The following is a 20,773-nucleotide window of genomic DNA, read 5'->3' on the forward strand; positions in this document are numbered from 1 at the left end:
CTAAAAATCCACAGGTAGCATTTTGGCATGACAATGAACACATCTATTTTTTAAAACAAAAATTGACATTTACAAAAAACATTTTTGGCAGGCAGGAGCATATGCTCCCAAAGCCAAATTGGATTTCTGTTTTACTTTGCATATTAAGATTGTCATAAGTCAAACTTTGTAAAGTTTGACCAAGCCTACAGAGAAAATATCAATATTTGTAATACCAAATCAACATCATTAGATTCATCGCTGAATATATTTTCATATTGTAAACGTTGATATTCTCAATATTGATATTTTTACATTTTGCAGGGAAAAATGTGGTTTGTCAACCACTTTCTGGAGGTTTACATACACCAAGGCACAAAATCGTTACAATAGAAGTTCTAACGGCATGTATAAAGTGGTTACAGAGCTGACAGAGAAAGCAAAGAAAGGACTTTTCATGAGCAGTCAAGCCTATGCCAGGATGGACGCACTTGAGGCGATCTCGATCGTCTCCTTGTACTGAAATCAAGGCTTTGCAAAAGCATCAAGTAGTACAGATATAACTTTATACATGGTGTTTACCTTGGTGAAGCCTAGTACAGTAGTACTTTGGAACTCACTCGGAAGAGGAAACATTATACGATTCTAACAGCTGAAAAGATCATTAGACCACCATACATGCTACAACAATCCTAGGACAAATGGATCAGCGCGCTCTGAAGTTTCGAGCAACCATCATGAGCACCGGGAAATTCAAATGACTCGGTGGCGCGAAAACAGAGAGTACTTTGCAGAACAATGAGAATGAAGAGTAAGATGTGTTTCTGCATATGCCAAATATGAATAAACAAGTGCATTTTACAAAGAAAAAAACAAGTACTCCCTCCGTCCGGAAATACTCGTTGGAGAAATGAATGTATCTAGACATATTTTAGTTCTAGATGCATCCATTTTTATCCATTTCTCCGACGAGTATTTCCGGACGGAGGGAGTATAAGAATAGGTACACTTTGACTCGTAGGATTCAAAAGTGCGGAATAGAAAGAAAGAAAAACATGTGTCGGCTAGTAGGAGGCTGACCAATGTTTTGTGTCACATTTCAAGCTGTGAATAAGCAAATAGGTTCGTATGAAATAGTTTACAGCTTCAGTGACATGTTAGGATAGTTCTGAAGTTTGGGATCCAGGTGACACAAACCTGCTGCAACCTTAGGACACCATAGTGCATTTTGTTTATATGCAAACATTTCCAATATAACAGTGGGGACGTTTGCTGTAATTACAAGTGATTAAATGAGTCAAAGGAATCATATGAACAAAACACTCATAGTGACGTCAAATTTCAACATTTGAGAACATACAGAAGAGCTTGGCAACCTCTTTTTTTTTTAAAGAACCTCCTCTCAATTAAATGCCACACTACACAATCACAATAGTACATTTTATTCTTATGTCATTTATCCTGCATATGACAAAAATTGTACATTGCATATTACAACTCTGACTTGCCAAGGATAAGCAGTTAAGCACACATCATAGACTCAAATATACTACCTCTGCCCCATATTAAGTGTCGCTCAAACGGATGTATCTAGATGTATTTTGATGATCCCCAAGAAAAGCTTGTGCACCTTGTCCTTTTTTTTAATAGTTAGATTAATTCGACACATATGGTGCCTATTAGTGTGCCCTCCAAAGCAACATCACATGTATCTTCTTAATTTTATTTTAGTTTAGGATAGCTTGTACAAACAAGGAAGCAGCAATATGATCAGAATACATTTGGTGTTCTGGTTATAAAAAGTCGCAATGTCATGAACCAAAATAATGATGGATATTGAAGAGGGCTGGGACTGCAGTCACTGCACTTCACGAGTAAGTTGAGATGCAAGATATGGAGAGTCAGAGACATAAACCACATATGAAATAGTAGAAGATTTTTTTATGTGGAAAAGACTAATTACCTCTTCTTGCTTGATTTCATAGGTTACAAACAATCCCTATATGTACTTGGGGTTCTTTGCTGAATACAAACTGGATATGACACTAGATTATAACCTAAACTGATAAAAATTAATAGCTACCAGTGCAACCACCTATGTGCCACTCCTAACTTGGTACACACTCTATGATACTACCAATCAGGTGATTCTCCTAATCTGGCCCGACTCGAACAGATCTCCTAGATGGAGATCACGGTGATGGACCCTTAGGTTCCTTGCAGTGGAACATAATAAGCGTGGCCCAACATAACAAGCATGGATTTGTGGACGTGAGATGTAACTTCATCATGTGCTTGTCATGACAAGTCGTTCAGCTATAAAATGCTGCATTGCATAAACCTTCTCGATATCCTGAACTTCCTATTCATGGTGCAAACTTCAAAAATGCCATTTTACAGAGCTTATTTGTAAGAATACATTTTATGAGTTAAGTAGCTTTAGGTCAGATATTTTATCATATTCATATATGCTTAAAAGGGATGCAAGCAGGCAAGCCACGAAGCTAGCATATTATGTTAAGATCAAGTGAAATATTATACCAGACGGAATAGCGGAGGCTGCCCACTTGCATCACTACGATTTCCAGGCAGTTTCCTCCATCAGCCATCTCTTCCCACTTCAAAAGTCAGAAATTTACACAGAAAAATAGAGATAGGCATAACAAACAGGATATAAGTTTCGTTGATCCCAGGTTCATTGCATGGCATGATTTCAGAAAGGAAAAGGTGCAGTAAAGTATAACAAAATTGACAGTCGAGGCCAGGGAAAGGACAGTGCCTTTGTGCAGGGTAGAGCGCAGCAGAATCTTCCAGCTACTTCACAGTCACAGCACTGTCTGTCCCAGCTCCTCTATAAGCTTCCAGAACTTCAGGAATAGTTTGCTGGTAACCAGTGACATACTTCTCCATGAACTTCTTCTCCCCCAGTATCAAGTGGCTTATTCGGATGCGCCGGATGACACCCCTTGACACCAATATGTCCAGCACCTGGTACCTTGGTAGGAGCCGCTTCTCGTAGCTGAGCGAGATAAGCATCGGGCTAGCTGAAACATACTCTGGGGTCCAGCCAAGCTTATCAGCAAAGAAGTGCGAGATACGCCTCACTTTGTCATCTGATACAGACATGCAGTAGGGGTGCCTGACAAAGGCCAGCTTCACCAGCTCCTCGGTCCACCCCAAGCTGAGATAATTGCCGATCCTGCGCTTCCATGTCACCGGACTCAGTCTGGCAAACAGCCCAAAGGCGTAAGGGAAGATGCCAGAGGACGGGCTGACCCCGAGCTCTTTCATGGCAGCCAGGCTCTCGTTGAAGAAGGAGGACCTGTGAATGAGCGACCTGGGGTGCGTGGTGACCAGCTTGACGATGACAGCGTTCGTGGCGCCATGGTCGCGGAGGATCTTGACCTTGGGGAGCAGGTCGGAGCGGACGTTGCCGTGGATGAGCTCCAAGGAATTCTTGACGGCGGAGCGCGCGTTCTGGTCGGTGCCGAGGAGCTCCCTGAGGAGGAGGAAGTTGGGGCGGAGGCGGCGCTCGAGGCTGTAGCAGAGGGAGCGGTACGGGTTGGAGAGGATGATCTTGCGGATGCGGTCGTCGGTGAGGCCCAGGTCCCGGCGGAAGAAGTCGAGCTTGGGCGCGAGGATGGCGTCGGCGCGGTAGTTGAGCATCTCGGGGGCGGCGGCCACGACGCGGGCGAGGTCGGCGCCCGCCAGGCCGAGGCCGCGGAAGAGGGCGAGGACGGCGTGCGCCCTCTTGGTGGAGCGCAGGCGGACGCGCCCGGCGATCTTGGCGGCGGCGGGCTCCGGGAGGCCGCAGGAGTTGCGGAGGAAGTGGAGCGTGAGGGAGCACGGGTCCGCCGCGGCGTTGGAGACGCCGGCATGGCTACCCGGCAGGTGTTTGAGGAAATGCGCGAGAGGGGGATGGCCGCACGAGAGAGGCGAGACGGGCGGGATGACGCCGCCGGGGAGGAGGAGGCGGCGGCTGCGAAGCATTTGGCGGGGCCGGTCCCGGCGTGGGAGAGCGGGGGAGCGGCGGCCGGGGAGGAGCACGGCGCGGCGGCTGCGCGGCCTCCTCTCTCTTCCTCTCGTCTATCTCAAATCTCTCGATCCACCGTGGCTGGGTCGATTCAGTATGGACGGGGGTAATTTGGACAAATCCTGGTCTGTTTGGTTAAAGAGGCCCCCATGGCAAACGGGTCCTTCCCTCTTTCCACCACAAATTGACTGATTTGCCCTTGATTCCATAGTTTAAAAAACCGAACCGGAGATTGAACCGGTGAGCCTGTCGGTTCAGGTTTACCGGTCGGACCATCGGCTCATCGGCCGGTTTTTTACATAAAATAGTACTATATGTTTAGTAATATTTATATATGCTAATATAGTGTTAAATAATGGTCAAATAAAATCACTTCCTCATAATTGAAAACAAAGTAGCATGGTCGAGTTGTTTATTGTGCCATGAGCATCGTAATTCCTGCTCCCACGCGTCATGCGATTGAACCCCACTTCTTCCAAATTCTGCATTAATCATTTTTCTATTTTTCTTCGGTTTATTCTCCATTTTTTTCCGGAAAACCGGTCGATTTTATCGGTTTTCTCTACTCCAATTGCAGAACGGTCTTATGAGCTTGAAAAACCGTCAGGGCCACCTGTTTCGGTTTTTTTCAGTCCGACTGTTGGTCCCGTTCTTTTTTAACTATGCTTGATTCGTTATAACATGTTATGGGCGGTGGCTCCGGTCCTCCTGGTGAGGTTGTTGCTCCCCTCTCCCACTGGTTGCAACTTGTCGTGCGGCGGCGACGACGACGATGCCCTGGCGCTAGACCCACCTCAGTCGCGGGAGGAGTTTGGTGAGTTTATCTTCTGTTTTTCCCTCTTGGGCGATGAATCTAGGGTTGTCGGCATCATGGTGAAGTTTGTGAAGATTGCTTCGGGGGTATTGTTGACGGTTGTTGTCTTGGTTGACGACAATGTAGGAAGGTGGAGATGTTGGTTATGTCGAAGATGTGCAAGCGGCAGTGGAAGGCGGATCAAGCACATTTCTTCGACAAGGTCAGAGCAGGGCGGTGGATCTAGGACCTAAGAACCAAGATCATTGTGGCGGGTCTAGGATCTAAGAATCACGACGAGAATCCCGATCAAAGTGACAATGTGGGCACCGGCATGAGACCTCCATGGACTTGGTTGTTTTTTTCTTTTTCTTGGGTGGTTTCTACAAACTTTCAACACATGTTTTTTTTTCAGAAAACTTCCAATCTATTCATGGTCAATCCTGGCAGTATAACGAACACAAGAAATAACAAAAAATACATCCAGATTCATAGACCACCTAGCGACGACTGCAAGCACTGAAGCGAGCCGAAGGCGCGCCGCCGTCATCACCCCTTTCTCGTTGGAGCCAGACAAAACTTGTCGTAGTAGACACATGTTATTGATGGTCATCTTCAATCACTTCACGCGATGCACCATCAACAATTTCATGTCACTGCTTAAATTTTTCGAGCATTATTTTCCACAAAATGGTACTACCAGGCTGCATACACCTGTTATTTTGTAATATTCCGTCCCATAATATAAGAACGTCTTTTACGAGACGAAGGGAGTAGCAACAAATAATTTTGACTTGAAGCATAATAATCTCACCCTGCTTACTACTACTGCGGACCGTCTTCTTCCGTCTGTCAGTAATTTAATTTTTCATTACCTACATCCTTTTTCTTCTAACGTTATTATACACATCCATTCGTACTGAACAAGAAGAGAGGCTTCGCAACCGTAGACTCAACAGTCAGCAGGCGAGTGAGACTGCCAGTGGGCCCCAATCAATTTGGACACGAGCAGAAGATAACCCAGCACTGGGCAGGCAAAGAATACTCACTACACATAACCCGAAGAGGTAATTAATTACTCCCTCCGTTCCATAATACAAGAACATTTTTTATACTAGTGTAGTGTAAAAAACATTCTTATATTATGAGACGGAAGGAGTACTTACTATCCCCTCCTTTGAACAGCTCAAAAGCCTACAGACTGAGACCGATCCAGTCCAGGTCCTTCAGGTTCAGGTTCACCGTTCAGAGCAGGACGGCTACGGCGAACGAAATGCAGCTCCAGGCATCTCTCCATGGCCGGACGAAGCTTGGACACCAACATCTGCATCGACTTCACAAGGCAAACACAATGAAATCATACTGAGACGGAACTTGGTTAGACAATCGCGACAAAGTCGAGCATAGTGCTTGCTGTACATTGTGTTCTGTTCTTGCTGTCAGCTACAGCAGCGATAGGTAGAGTTTCAGTTTCAGTGTTGTTGAATTCGGCGTCTCCTGATTTCAGTCAACGAATCATCATCATCCCGTGAGCCTGCCTTTGAGCTTCTGGTTTGAAACGCACTAGGTGCAAAGGTAACTAAGATGAATGATCCCAGCTTCCAGAGCTATTATTAATAACTGAACTCAAGGTACGACCGAATGATCAAATTTCGGACCAATTGTTTCCAGAGTACCAGCAAAGGAAAGTAACCACCACAGGCTCTAGGCCTTAGGGTGTGTATGAATGATCTACAGTAGTAGTTTAATGAGCTTCAGTTACACAGAAACGAAGCCGGTTTTCAGAGCAATTAGTTACTTTGGTCGATACCTCTTATTTATTCCCCATTGAAGGCAGAATTTACCGACTCCGAAATTTATACGGGTGCAAGCTCAGAAGTCTTACATCCGAAATTTGTGCAATGTGCTCTCCTTGAATAGAGTAATTTGATGCAGGAGACAAAGCAAAAGTTGTAATGATCAGCCCTGGTGATTGGTGAAGATCTCCACTGTCTATCTTTGCTCTGCATCTAGTACTCCCTCCGTCCCGAAATACTTGTCGGAGAAATGGATGTATCTAGATATATTTTAGTTATAGATACATCCATTTTTATGCATTTTTATGACAAGTATTTCCGGACGGAGGGAGTATATGGTTTAGGGATTCTGAAAAGAAACAAAAAGAAAATTTAGGCAAAACAGAGCAGCACAATGCTCATCAACAGTTAATTTCTGGGCATCAAGGGAATATATATCCTTCTCTCCTTAATACTACCAAACTCAACATAGTAACATGTTAGGCTAACGACACCATAAGCTTCACGGTGACATCAAGTGCTCACACCTTCACAGAAACCCCACCTACGTACACAGCGTTGCGAGTGACTCTTGTTACCAGCCCAGAAACTACAACTGTCCATTCATTTTACACCCTGCATTGTACCAAAATGACCCCACGCATGCTAAACTAGCGCTTCAAACTCAGCCTCTACCGAGTCTGAGCTCTCACTAACACCACCACCAGCCAAGGACTGATTTACATCCATCTCATTGACCACCAGGAGGACGGATCTGCAGAACAAGGGTGCACGAACGAGATATCTCTTCAGCCAGGGGGGCGCCGCCCTGGTCAGAGAGATGCTGATGGTCCGGGGGAATGCACAACTCAGAGTAGATCCATGCTTTGATATCGTCAATGGTCTGCCTGGGCTTAAACGCACGATCAATGACCTCCTTCCCGTTCACCGTCCTGAAAAATATGCGCATCCCACCTCTCTGCCTCGTGACGCCACGCAACACAACATGAAGGGTAGATGCATGTTGCACATCGTAGTCAGCCAAGGTGCGGCCATCCTCCAGCACATTCCCAGCAAAGATGAGAGTCTGTCTGTCTGGGGGAACGCCGGTTTCAGCGGAAACCTTTACCTTCACACTATATATGGTATCTTCTCCCTCAGCCACAGCAGTCATGATCTTGTCAGTCAGTCCCCTGATAATGATGTGCATGTGCATCCCACCTCTGTGACACGTGAGGCCATGAAACACCACAAGATGAATGGTAGTTTCGTTGTGCACATTGCAGTCAGCCAAGGTGCGGCCATCCTCCAACTGCTTCCCAGCAAAGATGAGACACTGTCTGCCTGGAGGAATGCCGGTTTCATCAAAAATCTTTGCCTTTACACTGTATAGACTATCTTCTCCCTCAACATCAATAGTCATGATCTTGCCAGTCAGTGTCTTGACAAAAATGTGCATCCCATCTCTCTGACACGCCGAGCGGAACACAATATGAAGTGTAGATTCATTTTGCACGTTGTAGTCAGCCAAGGTGCAGCCATCCTCTAGCTCGTTCCCAGCAAAGACGAGACGCTGTCTGCCTGGGCAAACGGTGGTTTCATCGTAAATCTTTGCCTTCACAATGTATATGCTATCTTCTCCCCCAACCTCAATAGTCATGATCTTGTTAGTCAGTGTCTTGACAAAGATATGCATCCCTCGGGGGACAAGGTCAAGGGTGAGCGTGGACTCTTCCTCAATGTTGTAGTACTCCAGGGTGCAGCTGTCCATCAGCAGCTCACTGCCAAACATGAGTCTCTGCTGGCCTTCAGGGATGCCCTCCTTGTCTCGAATCTTATCCTTGACATCGTAGATCGTATCTGATCCCATGACCTCAAGAGTGATAGTCTTTAAACAGTGGATCTTTCTTTTTCTTTGAAAATTTGAACAGTTGATTTTGACAAAGATCTGCATCTGTTGAACAAGCGCACAAAACATTAGCATCTTAGACACAAGGCTTTCATTAAACACACCAAACTGTAAATGAAAAGAATAGTAGCAATTCCAACAGATAGTAGAACTAAAAACAGAAATTTGCACATTAACCGCAACAAATTATCAAGTTCCACGATGATAATAGTTGGTGTTGCACGGTGTAATACATCTTGTTAAGATCAGAAGGACTAGCAAATTATTGCTAAATATAAACATCAAGACTGTTTGGGCTATGTTGTCAGTCATTCATAGATGTACAACAATGTTTTCAGAAAATCAAGTATCTTACACAAAGTTGACAGATATTGTGATATTATAATACATAATACTCGAGAATCCTACAGATTAGTCCTTTTACTTCTTTAAATATAAATCAAACGAGAACAAGTTTGATATTCTCCATCTAACCAGTCATAAGATCTGACAAGTCTTATGAGATCAACCCCATATATGATGCATTACCCTTCAAATTAATCCACGGATTGTAAATACAAAAAAAAAACTACCAGACAAATACATTCAAGATCACACGTTATATGCAGGTAGACCCTACTAGAGACTGAGACCAGACCAACAGCTGTATATGATTCAGGATATTGTCCTTTATATCTTTGGCCAGCAAAATGTCACAATTTGTAAATTAAATGATTGACTGGCCAGAAACAAGTATGGGGCAATGTTAACTTGTTAAGTGCTGAACAGGAGCAGGAAGACCTTCAAGTTGCTATATGGTCATATAAGGCTGATCACGACCACAGTTCTCGTGCAAGGTTAATTCATCAGGGAGTCTGTCAGCAATATTGGATCCACTCGGATGCCAAAAGTGAAAGAAACAGCTATCTTATAAGGAATATGAACACTTCAATCAACTCGATTTATAGAGAAGATGACATTGCAAAATTGTTTACAGCAAATGAACCAGCAAAATCATCTAGATCTCAAGGAGATAAGTATCACATATGCTGAATCTGGGATGGATCAGGCAAAGATGGAGCAGTACGTGAGAAAAGGAGATTGAAAGGGAGACTCACAGTGCACTGTTCAAGATCCATCTCATTAGTATCCTCACCAGTCACCTGCTACAAAACAGACCCTGGTCTATTAGCACTCCCCCAGAAGAGGATTATCCTATGTAGACATCAGATATCATGGAAATCGAACCTAACCCCTAATTAATGGTTTTTGTTTCCAGGAACTTTCTTTAGGTTGTATCATGCATTATTAATTAACAAAAAAACCATGGGCACAGATCAACGACTAAGAAAATCATGGCATGTACAAGCTGGACAGATTGCTTTTCAGATGTGGAACTGATGTTTCAGTGAGTACCTTGAGTTGAGAGTTATCGGGGTCAGAAAGAGCTTCACAGGCTTCGGAATCCACCAAGTCCCTCTTTTGAAGTTCTACATTGAACACAAAAGGAATGATATCAGTAGCAGCATAATTCACTAGAATTGGGCGCTTTGTTCTAGAAGTTAAAATCTTCTAATGGACAACCAAATTGCTATTGAGCACATCATAAAGCGACATAGATAACTCCCTGACCCAAAGGGATCGAGCCAAAAGGGAGAATGATGCCAATTTTCAGTCGCAAGTTACTTTCAAAGGGATCTAACCCAGATCATTCAAAGCAAGTTACTTTCTTGTGGCGGAAACATCCTGAGAAGAAGAGGAGGGATTACCGGCAAGCTTGGGATTAGCACCTGGAGGCAGCTCTGCGTAGGCCGTCTTCCACCTCTCCCTGCTCGCCTCCGTCTTCAGTCGCAAGCACAGGAACCAGCATCAGGCGCGAACAAGCCATGATTATTTTTGTGAAAACCCCAAATTGATAGAAACCCTAGAGGGAGCTCGCGGTCCAGCGAATCACCTGGAGGAGGCGGGCACGGAGGCTCTTCTCGCGGGCTTCCGAGAGCCTGTTGATTTCCTCCAGGCGCGCGCGGTCGGCGGCGAGCGCCTCGACCTGCGGCAGCAACCCCATGAGCCGGTCGTAGACGCGCCGCCACTCCGCAGAGGGGAACTCCAGCGGCGCCGCACCCGAACCGCCGTCGCTCATGGAGACGACGGATGATGTTTTTTTCCCCCTAGCTTTCGTGTGGTAGCAGTGGCCCTGGAGCGGAGAGCAGAGCAGAGCAGATCAATGCGTGTGGACGAGATTGGGGTCGACGGGAAGCTCGTGGAGTGGGGAATCCGACGGTGTGATAAGGGCGAGGAGGGGATTTGGGGTTTTCTCTGAGAGAAGCAAGCTCGTCATCCGTCCATGGCGGCAGGAGCGAGAGAGTGGGGAGAGTTGGGGTTTGGGGGTGGAAGCGGAAGGGTGGGGAAGAGACCTCTTTGACTGATCCGGCCGCTCCGTTTTAGCGTTTTCGGGTTTTTCCGGGCCGGACTATATTTTTCTCGGCCCGTAAAAGATACTCCCTTCGTCCGAAAATACTTGTCATTGAAATGGATGTAGACGTACATCCATTTCAATGACAAGTATTTTCGGACGAAGGGAGTATACGGGTGGCCCGTAAACCGTCCCTTCTCCAGGTGGTATCTACGGGAGTGGGGCGTTTTAGGTTTTCCGTCTCGGATAAGATTCGTCCCCCTCCGCCACCTTCCTTTCATAGCTCTGGCGATTAATTCCGGGCGTTTTTCCCTTTCAAGCGCAGATCCATGGCGGGAGAAGGTCAGGGACATGGGGCCACCACGGGTCGCCACCACACAAGCGCGGCCAGCACGATGTGGAGGCCTGCAGCTCCAGCCGGTCCGTCGTTGAGTCGTGGCGCACGGCGCAGGTGCGCCAACGCGGCGCCCTCTCCCTCAGCGGCGGCAACATTAGTGAACCTGCTTCTTTTGGTGCAGAATTAGTGAACCTTTTCCAAAAATATTCATACGAGTGAACGAGCTCGCCTGGTCATGGAATCATGAAACAGCCGTTAACATTGGGATATGAACCGTGGCAGGTATTGTTAGGGGGATAGGTTTTCCGAAAAGTGAAGTACCTAGCCCAAATAGGTGATGGGTGGACCCACATATAAGGCCGGTGTTAGTTGACACATTGAAAAATTGTTCATAGTGTGTTAAAAATGATTCATCATGTATTTGAAAAATATTTATAATCTATTAAAAATTATTCATCTTGTATTGAAAAATATTCATGATGTCTTTAAAAGATATTCATAGTATATTCCAAAACTTTTGAATTTAAATTATAAATTGTTCACCGTGTATTGAAAAATGTTTATTTGAATGGTAAGGCTGACATTGTATTATCCTTCCCTAGACTATGAGAGCTTCTAGCACTGGTTACACCTATTCGTTTTACTTGAAAATTGCTTATTGTGTATTTAAAAATATCCACAATTTATTAAAAATATGCACCATGTATTAAAAAAGTTGTTCATCTTGTATTGAAGAATATTCATCATGTTTAGAAGAATGCTCATAATATAATTTCCAAATGTTTTATCATGTACATGAAAAAAGTTCACTATGTGTTTAAAAACGTGCTCACTATGAATCTCACATCGTGTAATTGAAATATGTTCAACGTGTATCTAAAAATTGTTCAATATGCTTTTAAAAAAATCAACCTGTGTTAGCAAAAATTAAACATGTATTTTAAAATGGGAAAATGAAAAAGAAAACAAGGAGAAGAAAAATCATAATTGAAGAAAGGAAAAATAGAAGATTTAAAAATAAAGATAAAAATAACAATTGATAGAAAACCAAATAAATTGATAACACATAAATATGAAAAGAATAAAAACCGACTGCAACCTTCCAAAAACCGGATGGAAGGTTCCCAAAACCCATCACCACATTACACCAGCCGAGATGGATATGTGAGTTATCTATAAATCTTGCAATGAGCTAGATATAGCTCTCACGATGCTATGCCATGCAAAGGCTATTTATCGCTTATTGTGACAACACGTTAGCGCTCGCCTCAAGGCCGACGGGAGAAGGGCCGACATAGAAGTAGATGAATAGACCAGTTTCTTAAGATTTATTTTCAGGTTTTTGTGTATGGTTTTTCTGATCTGGTTTTTGGTCTGATTATTATCTTTATTTCTGTTTTTAGTGTTTGTCTAATTTGTTTTATGTTCTTCATTTTCTATTTCTTACTGTATTTTTAAATTTTTTTCTTCATGTTCCTTTTGTGTTTCTGTTTCTTTTAATTTTCTAATTTGATTACATATAAATATGTTTTTATAAAATGAGTTGAAACTTTTAAAGTTTTCTCTGCCTTTTCATACCTATGTTTTCTCTTTATTTATTCATTTATTTGTTTTTTCTTTACTTTTAGTTCCTCTTTCTAAAATATGGATAGTGCTTATCAAAAACAGAATTATCGTGCATTTAAAAAATGTCCAATGAATATTTTGAAAAAGGCCATCATGTATTTAAAAACTGTGCATTGTGTCTTTGAAATATTTGATGTGTATTTTAAAATAATTTTAATTTTATATAAAAAAGTTGATCATGCATTTAAGAAATATTCATCCTATATTTAAAAAATAAGGTGTATTTAAAAATCTTGATCATATTTATAAAAAATGATCGTCATTTATTTCAGAAATTCTTGGCATTGTTTTAAAATATGTTAATCATAAATTAAAAAATGTCCATCATGCATTTAAAAATGTTTACACCAGGTATAAGGAAATTTTCTTATTGTTTATGAAAAGGTTCATCATGAATTTACGAAATATCATCGCTCATTTAAATCAATGTTCAGGTTGTAATTAAAAAATGATCCTCATGTTTAAAAATATTTTTCATCATGTACAAAAATTGTTCATCATATTTTTAGAAAAGGTTCAGTGTGCATTTGAAAATTGTTCATCACGTATATAAACATTGTTATTTATTATTTTTAAAAAGTATCCATCGAGTTTAAACATATTATTCATCATTTATTTGAAAAATGTTCATCATGGTTTTAGAAAATGTTCATCGTGTTTAAAGAAAAAGTCCTGTTGATTTGCCAAAAGTTCATCATGTTTTTCTTAAATGTGACGCTGGCTAAAAAAGTTGAGCCTGACACCTCCATGGAGGTGTTCTATTCCTGAAGATAACCGAGGTTGGTAGGGGAAAATTTTCAAATTGATCTGCCTACAATGAACACACTTTACATTAAATTAGGTGCTTATCCCTTTACCCCTACCCTATAATAAAGGAGGTGTTTACATTTTTTTTTCTCAAAATGATCTGCCTACAATGAACACACTTTTCAAAATTATCTGCCTACGTCGACTATAATCGTACAGGTAATATGTTAACCAACTTACCAACGTTTCATCTGGAATTCTAGATGAATGGCCTGCCCCCTTGATAAATTGCAACATTTTTTTTATGACGACCATGGACTGTACTTCGCAACATTTTGCCAACCAACAGTACTTTGAATGTACATACTGATGCTGGATTGCTGATATTAGTAACTAACACGCGGTAGTTATATCATTGTGCATAGGAGGTGAGTACTCGTGGTTAGAGAAGGATCTGCAGAAAGTCACACCATGGGTTGTCGCTTCTTGGCGCTCGCCCTGGTATAACTGTTCCTCACACTACCAGGAATTTGAGTGCATGAGGCAAGAAATAGAAGGAGTCCTCTACCAACATATGGGATCAACATTGTCTTCGCAGGACATGAGCATATGCATTGTTTGGTAAATGGTTTGATTCAGACTAAATTCCTTCAATTTCTTTGCTTTCTTTTGCCCCATCTAGATTAACCAATCGTACTTCCCTCAGTTCCTGCTGTTGATACCATTTTTTCCGAACAAGTGCAGTTTATTTGATTCTACATTGATTACTCAAGGTACGCGCATACCAAAGGATGAACCCGGTGTTCGACTACTCGTTGAATCCGTGCGGGCCAGTTTACATTACGATCGGGGATGGCGGTAACATTGAGAAATTCGACACTGATCATGCAGATGACCCTGGAGAGTGTCCCTTACCGGGTGACAACCACCCTGAATTTTTGGTGGAGTCTACCATCTGACATTCACTTCTGTACCCGCCAAGGGGAATTTTTGCTGGGAATGACAGCCGGAATGCAGGGAAAGCAGTTTCGGCGGCGACATTTTAGAGGTAACCAAATCACTTCACCTTCTCCTTCTCCTCTTCGCTCCCCACTCGATGTGCGACACAGAAGGGAATGTGTCATGTGTATGTTATTGTACCAGTTCTCACACAAGAGATGTGGTGAATTCGGCATATGCCTTGTGGACATGGCACCGGAACCAGGAATATATATGTAGAACGGAGTGTAGGAGATCGGATCTACTCCTCTGTTCAGAAATATAAGATGTTTTGAATATTTTAATATGAACTACTACATACAGACTGAAATGAGTGGAAAAAACATAAGAACATCTTATGTTTGTGAACGGAGGAAGTATATAGTACGGAGGAACCAGATAAGTGCCTATTGCAGCCAAAGGGTGTGATTTCACTAGATTGGTGATTCTGAAGACTGAAGTCTATGTTCTTTAATAGCCTTTCTCGAGAGAAGGAATCTATAACTTGTGTTTATCACCCGTGTAGATTCTCAGCGCCGTTGTTCGTTGTGGATGCACAGGACAGTCCCTCGGCGGGATGCCCTCTCCATTAAGTTAGCATCTCAGGAGCTCAACAAGCTGCTAAAATGGCTGGCTCCTTTGGACTGCTACATGTATGGTTTTTGATCAGTACAGTTTTGTAGTCCCGCTCCATCCTAGCCTTGACCGGGCGAAGCCAGGGAAGCACCCGGCAAAATAGATGGAGCAATGCGGTTTGTACATGAAACAACAAGTTAGAAAGAACATACGCACATCATATAATCATATAAATTAATTAAAAATTGAACAGGGCACAGCATCATCGGGAACGCTCTTTTTTCGCGGGTACCATTGGGAATTTGAATAACAAAAAAAATTACTTCCGACCTACCGGATTCGAACCAGTGACCTAAGGATTTATCTGCAACACTACAGTCCTCCGCTCTACCAACTGAGCTAAGGTCGGGTTGTGACAATTGGTAGCACGGAAAGTTAGTGAATATGACCACAGGACTCGCGTCGTATAGTGAAATAGATCTTCACAAATTGAACCAGCAATGCTCTTTTTATTTTTCTTTTATTTTTTTTTGCGAGTGATAGAACCAGCAATGCTGGTATAACACTTGGAGTCAAACACAACATCTGAATCAAATACATACACAGGCAACTTGACGTGAAAAAAATAATTGAACATACCAACACCACCATTATATAGCTTGCAACTCAAATGGTAACACTTACATCACCGAATTTGAGAAACCCTAGCTACCACCGCTCTACTGGTCTCCATCGGTGAGGCTGCATGCTTGTTATTACAAGATTGTACTTTTGGATTCCATTCTTCTCTATCGTCCATTTCGGGGATTTGGTCTTCTTTTCTGAATTCTGTTAGTATCGGTCGAGTGGCCACAAAATGGGTTTGGCATCCATGTGGTAGGATTGCTTTTGATATTTGGCCTATGGATTTGGGCCCCCAATACCACGTTGTCCGCCATATGTCTTCACATCCTTAGTCCCTTCAGCTCTAGGTGCCTTATCTTGCTTCGTGTCTGGGTGACTTTGGCGTTTGGGCCTCGTTTGGTCTGGCCGACAAAAAATTTCATCTTTCATTGGCTGATTTGGCTAGTCAAATAATTGAATAAAAACCATGTGTGAGGATCCAAAAGGGAGTAGAACAAGAAATACTGCAACAAACACACATCAATGCAAACATTGACCCCTTATATCGTAGTTTCTTATGTAGAGTTGTTTCCATTGATGTTTTTGTTGTAGTATTTCTTATTCTTCAATGACAATGATGATTGGTTCTTCATCCGTGGCTTATCGTTACCCACTAAGAACACATACAAAATCGTTCTCCACAAAGAAGATGAAACCCCATTGATATGCTAGTCTGGGGCAACAGAGTCCCTAACAAAGTTACATTGCTCCCAATAGTATTTGCATGCCTTGTGATCACCATGTGGAAGACCGTGACGACATCTTCCTCCATTGTCTACTCTCCACAGGGATTTGGAAATTCGTAGGCATTCTCCAAGGGGCTATCTCGACACTCTCTAGGACTTATCTCAGTCCCTCATCTATATAACCATTTGATTCTATTCATATTTCTTTGGAAAACTTGCGATGCTTGCAAGGCGAAGGTTTTCACAATGAACACCGGCGCAACTCCCTCACTCTCAAGAAGATTATTTATAATCTCATCATGTGGTCACTTGTGTTTCAAAAACCGAGCAACAAGGTGGTTGCCTCCACATGGTGCCAATACCTCACTAGTGCAAATCCTAGCTTTTAAGTCGGACAAGAGAGACAATTCACGAAGGGAAATAGTATACAAGTAATGTACACCTGCAATATTTTCAGGGAACCATATTAAAATAACCTGCTCCAACAATAAATTATTTTAGTCGATTGAAAAAACAAAACCGCCTCAGAGAATTCACCGAGCCGGTCGGAATTTCCAGCCAACCAGGAAAAGTTTTTTGCAGTCGGTTGCTTTGTGGCAACCGACCTTAGTCATTCTTAGGCAGTTCTAACATTCCAACTAGCTAGAATAATACAACACCCAAAAGTCCCACCTAGTCCATCTATATATAAGTATACTTTGAGCTCTAACCCACTCCTTCTACCCTCCCTCTTTCTGCCGCTATCGTGGTGGCAACACCCTCTTCCCACCGCCCACCAACATCCGATCGTGCTCACCGCCTATTGCCCCATTTGACAAGTCAAGCTATCCCTACATGGATTTGGTTGCGTGGCTGTCCCTGCGTGGCTCCGACATGGTCAAAGGTTGATAGTATTGAATGTTTCGAGACTGGAAGCAGGGTGAATAGTCATATAAAAATAAAACCACACTCATTTTACAAGTTGGTTGTTTTAAGCAACAAGCTTCTATGTTGGTACTTAGGAACACTTTAACAACCAAGCTAGAAAGAGTATTGTGGAAAAATAAGGAAACTTGCAAGAAAGTAAGAGTTGAGTCTGAGGATGCAAACGCAAATGAGTTTGGATTCTTTCCCTGTGGTCTGAATAGTTGGTGCTATCCTACTCCACATTGATGGACACTAGCTTTGAACCAATGATTCTAGGATCACAAGGATCCTAGCTATATTTCCCACCAAGTGGCCCACCAAGGAAAACATACCTATTGTACCGTAGAGTGCATTAAGAAACCTCACTAAGGGGTACATCCTCACGAAGTAGGAAACCTTTGAGCCCTCACGAACTCTTGAGTCCTTCACAATATAGATGAAAATGGCTCTCAAGTGAATCCTAAGTCCTAACCATCTAGGAGGCGCACACCCTTCAATAGTAACAAGCAAAGCAAAGTCACTCGGTAGAAATCCTCAAAAGATCTTCAAGCAAAGCCTTTCTCAAGTACCCATAGGATCTCCCTATCTCTCTCTCTCTCTCACACACACACACACACACAATATGAGTGGTATAAGAAAAAAGGAACACTAGGTGTAGGGATTCAAGAAGAAGAGAGGAGCCTGGCCCCTTTAAAGAATCATGGAAGTTTGTTGGAATCACCCAACAACTTCCTTTCATCCTTTGTTGCCTAAAGACTATCTAGACTTGAACTTGTGAGGGTTGGGATGGGATGAGGTGGTTGCCACAACGTTGGTCCAAGTCTATATATAGAGGTCGTAGAAATCTAATCGTCACTTGAAAAAGTAACTAGCCCAAAAGTACTGGATAAAACTTCTTTGAACTACTGGACATTTTCAAATATTTAAGTGACCAGAGCATGTCTTGATCGAAAACCTAAGAGAAAATATTGTACTATGAACTTAAGAGGTAAAATAAAGCAAAGGCTCTGACCAACAAAACCGCGGATCTTTTCTACAGGAATAGAGTAGACCCGAAAGAACAAAGCCAGTTGCTCGGTACCAGGTGGATGTGCACGGAAGTACTAGAATTAAAATGTGGCCTAATATAGAGGCAAACCAAAAAGGCCTCAAAAGTTGCATGAAAAATGTTATGCTCGAAGGCGCCGAAGCTAACAGGAAGAGTTTCAGTGGAAACATGGCTCAACATATAACATAACATCAATGGCAGTTCCGACCTATAGAAAACTGGGTTTGCTGGGAGGACTTACTCTATATAGGCTCGGAAGTACCGGGTAGGAAAATAAGTGGTACCGAGAATGTTGAAAAACATACCAGTAAAGTGGCTAAGGTGGATTCCTTTGAGGACTAGCTTAAGATCTCGTCTTGGAATTAATGCCAAAGAAATTTTGCTTGTGCCCCTCTTGATAGTACAGTTGTCATAAACTCTGAAGAAAATATGCCCTAGAGGCAATAATAAAGTTGTTATTTTATATTTCCTTATATCATGATAAATGTTTATTATTCATGCTAGAATTGTATTAACCGGAAACTTGATACATGTGTGGATACATAGACAAAACACAGTGTCCCTAGTATGCCTCTACTTAACCAGCTCGTTGATCAAAGATGGTTAAGTTTCCTAGCCATGGACATGTGTTGTCATTTGATGAACGGGATCACATCATTAGGAGAATGATGTGATGGACAAGACCCATTCATTAGCTTAGCATAATGATCATTCAATTTTATTGCTACTGCTTTCTTCGTGTCAAATATATATTCCTCCAACTATGAGATTATGCAACTCCCAAACGCCGGAGGAATGCCTTGTGTGCTATCAAACGTCACAACGTAATTGGGTGATTATAAAGATGCTCTACAGGTATCTCCGAAGGTGTTTGTTGGGTTGGCATAGATCGAGATTAGGATTTGTCACTCCGAGTATCGGAGAGGTATCTCTGGGCCCTCTCGGTAATGCACATCATATGAATCCTTGCAAGCAATGTGAGTAATGAGTTAGTTATGGGATGATGCACTACGGAATGAGTAAAGAGACTTGCCGGTAACGAGATTGAACTAGGTATGAAGATACCGACGACCGAATCTCGGGCAAGTAACATACCGATGACAAAGGGAATAACATATGTTGACATTGCGGTTCGACCGATAAAGATCTTCGTAGAATATGTGGGAACCAATATGAGCATCCAGGTTCCGCTATTGGTTATTGACCGGAGAGGTGTCTCGGTCATGTCTACATAGTTCTCGAACCCGCAGGGTCCGCACGCTTAATGCTCGATGATGATATGTATTATATGAGTTATGTGTTTTGGTGACCGAAGGTTGTTCGGAGTCCCGGATGAGATCATGGGCATGACGAGGAGTCTTGAAATGGTCGAGAGGTAAAGATTGATATATTGGAAGGTAGTATTCGGACACCAGAAGGGTTTCGGTGTGTATCGGGTCATACCGGAGTATCGGAGGGGTTACCGGAACCCCATGATGTCTACTATGGAACTTTATTCTTGTAGACACGTGTTGGTTCTCCAAGCGCAGAGTTTTGTAGGAAAGCAACAATTTTCCCTCAAGTGGATGACCTAAGGTTTATCTATCCGTGGGAGGCGTAGGATGAAGATAGTCTCTCTCAAGCAACCCTGCAATCAAATACAAGATATCTCTTGTGTCCCCAACACACCCAATACAATGGCAAATTGTATAGGTGCACTAGTTCGGCAAAGAGATGGTGATAGAAGTGTAGTATGGATAGTAGATATGATTTTTTGTAATGCAAACAATAAAAAACAGCAAGGTAGTAAATAGTAAATGGAGCACAAAAGGTAGTGCAATGATGGAAAATGAGGCCTAGGGTGCGTACTTTCACTAGTGCAATATCTCAACAATGCTAACATAGTTGGATCATATGATTATCCCTCAGAGCGCAATAAAGAATCACTCCCGAGTTCCTATTAGCGGAGAACAACAGATAGAAATTGTTTGTAGGGTACGAAACCACCTCAAAGCTATTCCGTCCGATCAATCTATCCTAGAGTTCGTACTAAAATAACAGCAAGCTATTCTTTCCAATCGATCTAATCAAGAGTTCATACTAAAATAACACCATATGCTGTATATCAACCAACTGTAATGTCACCTAGATACCCCAATGTCACCGCGAGTACCCGTGAGTTAATTATACAATATGTATCAAACAATTTCAGATTCATAATACTCAATCCACACAAAGAGCTACAATGAGACCACAGAGTTTCTATCGGAGAATAGATAATAAAAACATGCATCAACCCCTATGCATAGATTACCCCAAAGTCACCTCGGGAATCCGCAAGTTGAG

The 20,773-nt window shown here is 42.6% G+C and overlaps 2 protein-coding genes, 1 non-coding gene and 1 pseudogene across 4 annotated transcripts; 1 reads left to right on the plus strand and 3 right to left on the minus strand.

Moving 5' to 3' along the window:
* Positions 1-2,627: 2,627 nt before the first annotated feature.
* On the minus strand, positions 2,628-4,102 carry LOC123138127 (uncharacterized). The gene has a single exon (XM_044558035.1). It carries the CDS (start codon positions 3,967-3,969, stop codon positions 2,794-2,796), a length of 1,176 nt encoding a protein of 391 aa, XP_044413970.1. The 5' UTR covers positions 3,970-4,102; the 3' UTR covers positions 2,628-2,793.
* A 2,855-nt stretch (positions 4,103-6,957) lies between these two features.
* Positions 6,958-10,883, minus strand: LOC123138110 (polyubiquitin-I). Of its 2 annotated transcripts, none has more exons than XM_044558025.1 (5): positions 10,423-10,883; positions 10,238-10,310; positions 9,885-9,958; positions 9,587-9,631; positions 6,958-8,534 (listed from the first exon to the last, which is right to left on the minus strand). In XM_044558025.1, exons 1-5 carry the CDS (start codon positions 10,606-10,608, stop codon positions 7,332-7,334), a joined length of 1,581 nt encoding a protein of 526 aa, XP_044413960.1. In that variant the 5' UTR covers positions 10,609-10,883; the 3' UTR covers positions 6,958-7,331. The 2 variants fall into 2 exon arrangements, with proteins under 2 accessions (XP_044413960.1, XP_044413954.1); XM_044558019.1 differs by having other exon boundaries at positions 9,587-9,634.
* A 2,896-nt stretch (positions 10,884-13,779) lies between these two features.
* On the plus strand, positions 13,780-15,235 carry LOC123079745 (purple acid phosphatase 15-like; annotated as a pseudogene).
* Positions 15,236-15,469: 234 nt separating this feature from the next.
* On the minus strand, positions 15,470-15,554 carry TRNAY-GUA (transfer RNA tyrosine (anticodon GUA)). The gene is given in 2 exon segments: positions 15,470-15,505; positions 15,518-15,554. It is a non-coding gene; the product is annotated as a tRNA-Tyr (tRNA).
* Between the last annotated feature and the right edge of the window lie 5,219 nt (positions 15,555-20,773).

Source organism: Triticum aestivum, chromosome 1B (genome assembly GCF_018294505.1).
Source record: "Triticum aestivum cultivar Chinese Spring chromosome 1B, IWGSC CS RefSeq v2.1, whole genome shotgun sequence".
Classification (NCBI taxonomy): domain Eukaryota; kingdom Viridiplantae; phylum Streptophyta; class Magnoliopsida; order Poales; family Poaceae; genus Triticum; species Triticum aestivum.

Coding starts and splice junctions, on each gene's coding strand:
- LOC123138127 (XM_044558035.1), bottom strand. CDS start 3,969: ATGCTTCGCAGCCGCCGCCTCCTCCTCCCCGGCGGCGTCATCCCGCCC.
- LOC123138110 (XM_044558019.1), bottom strand. CDS start 10,608: ATGAGCGACGGCGGTTCGGGTGCGGCGCCGCTGGAGTTCCCCTCTGCG. Junction 10,311..10,422: donor TCCGTGCCCGCCTCCTCCAG/GTGATTCGCTGG, acceptor TTGCGACTGAAG/ACGGAGGCGAGCAGGGAGAG. Junction 8,535..9,586: donor TGGATCTTGAACAGTGCACT/GTGAGTCTCCCT, acceptor CTTGTTCAACAG/ATGCAGATCTTTGTCAAAAT.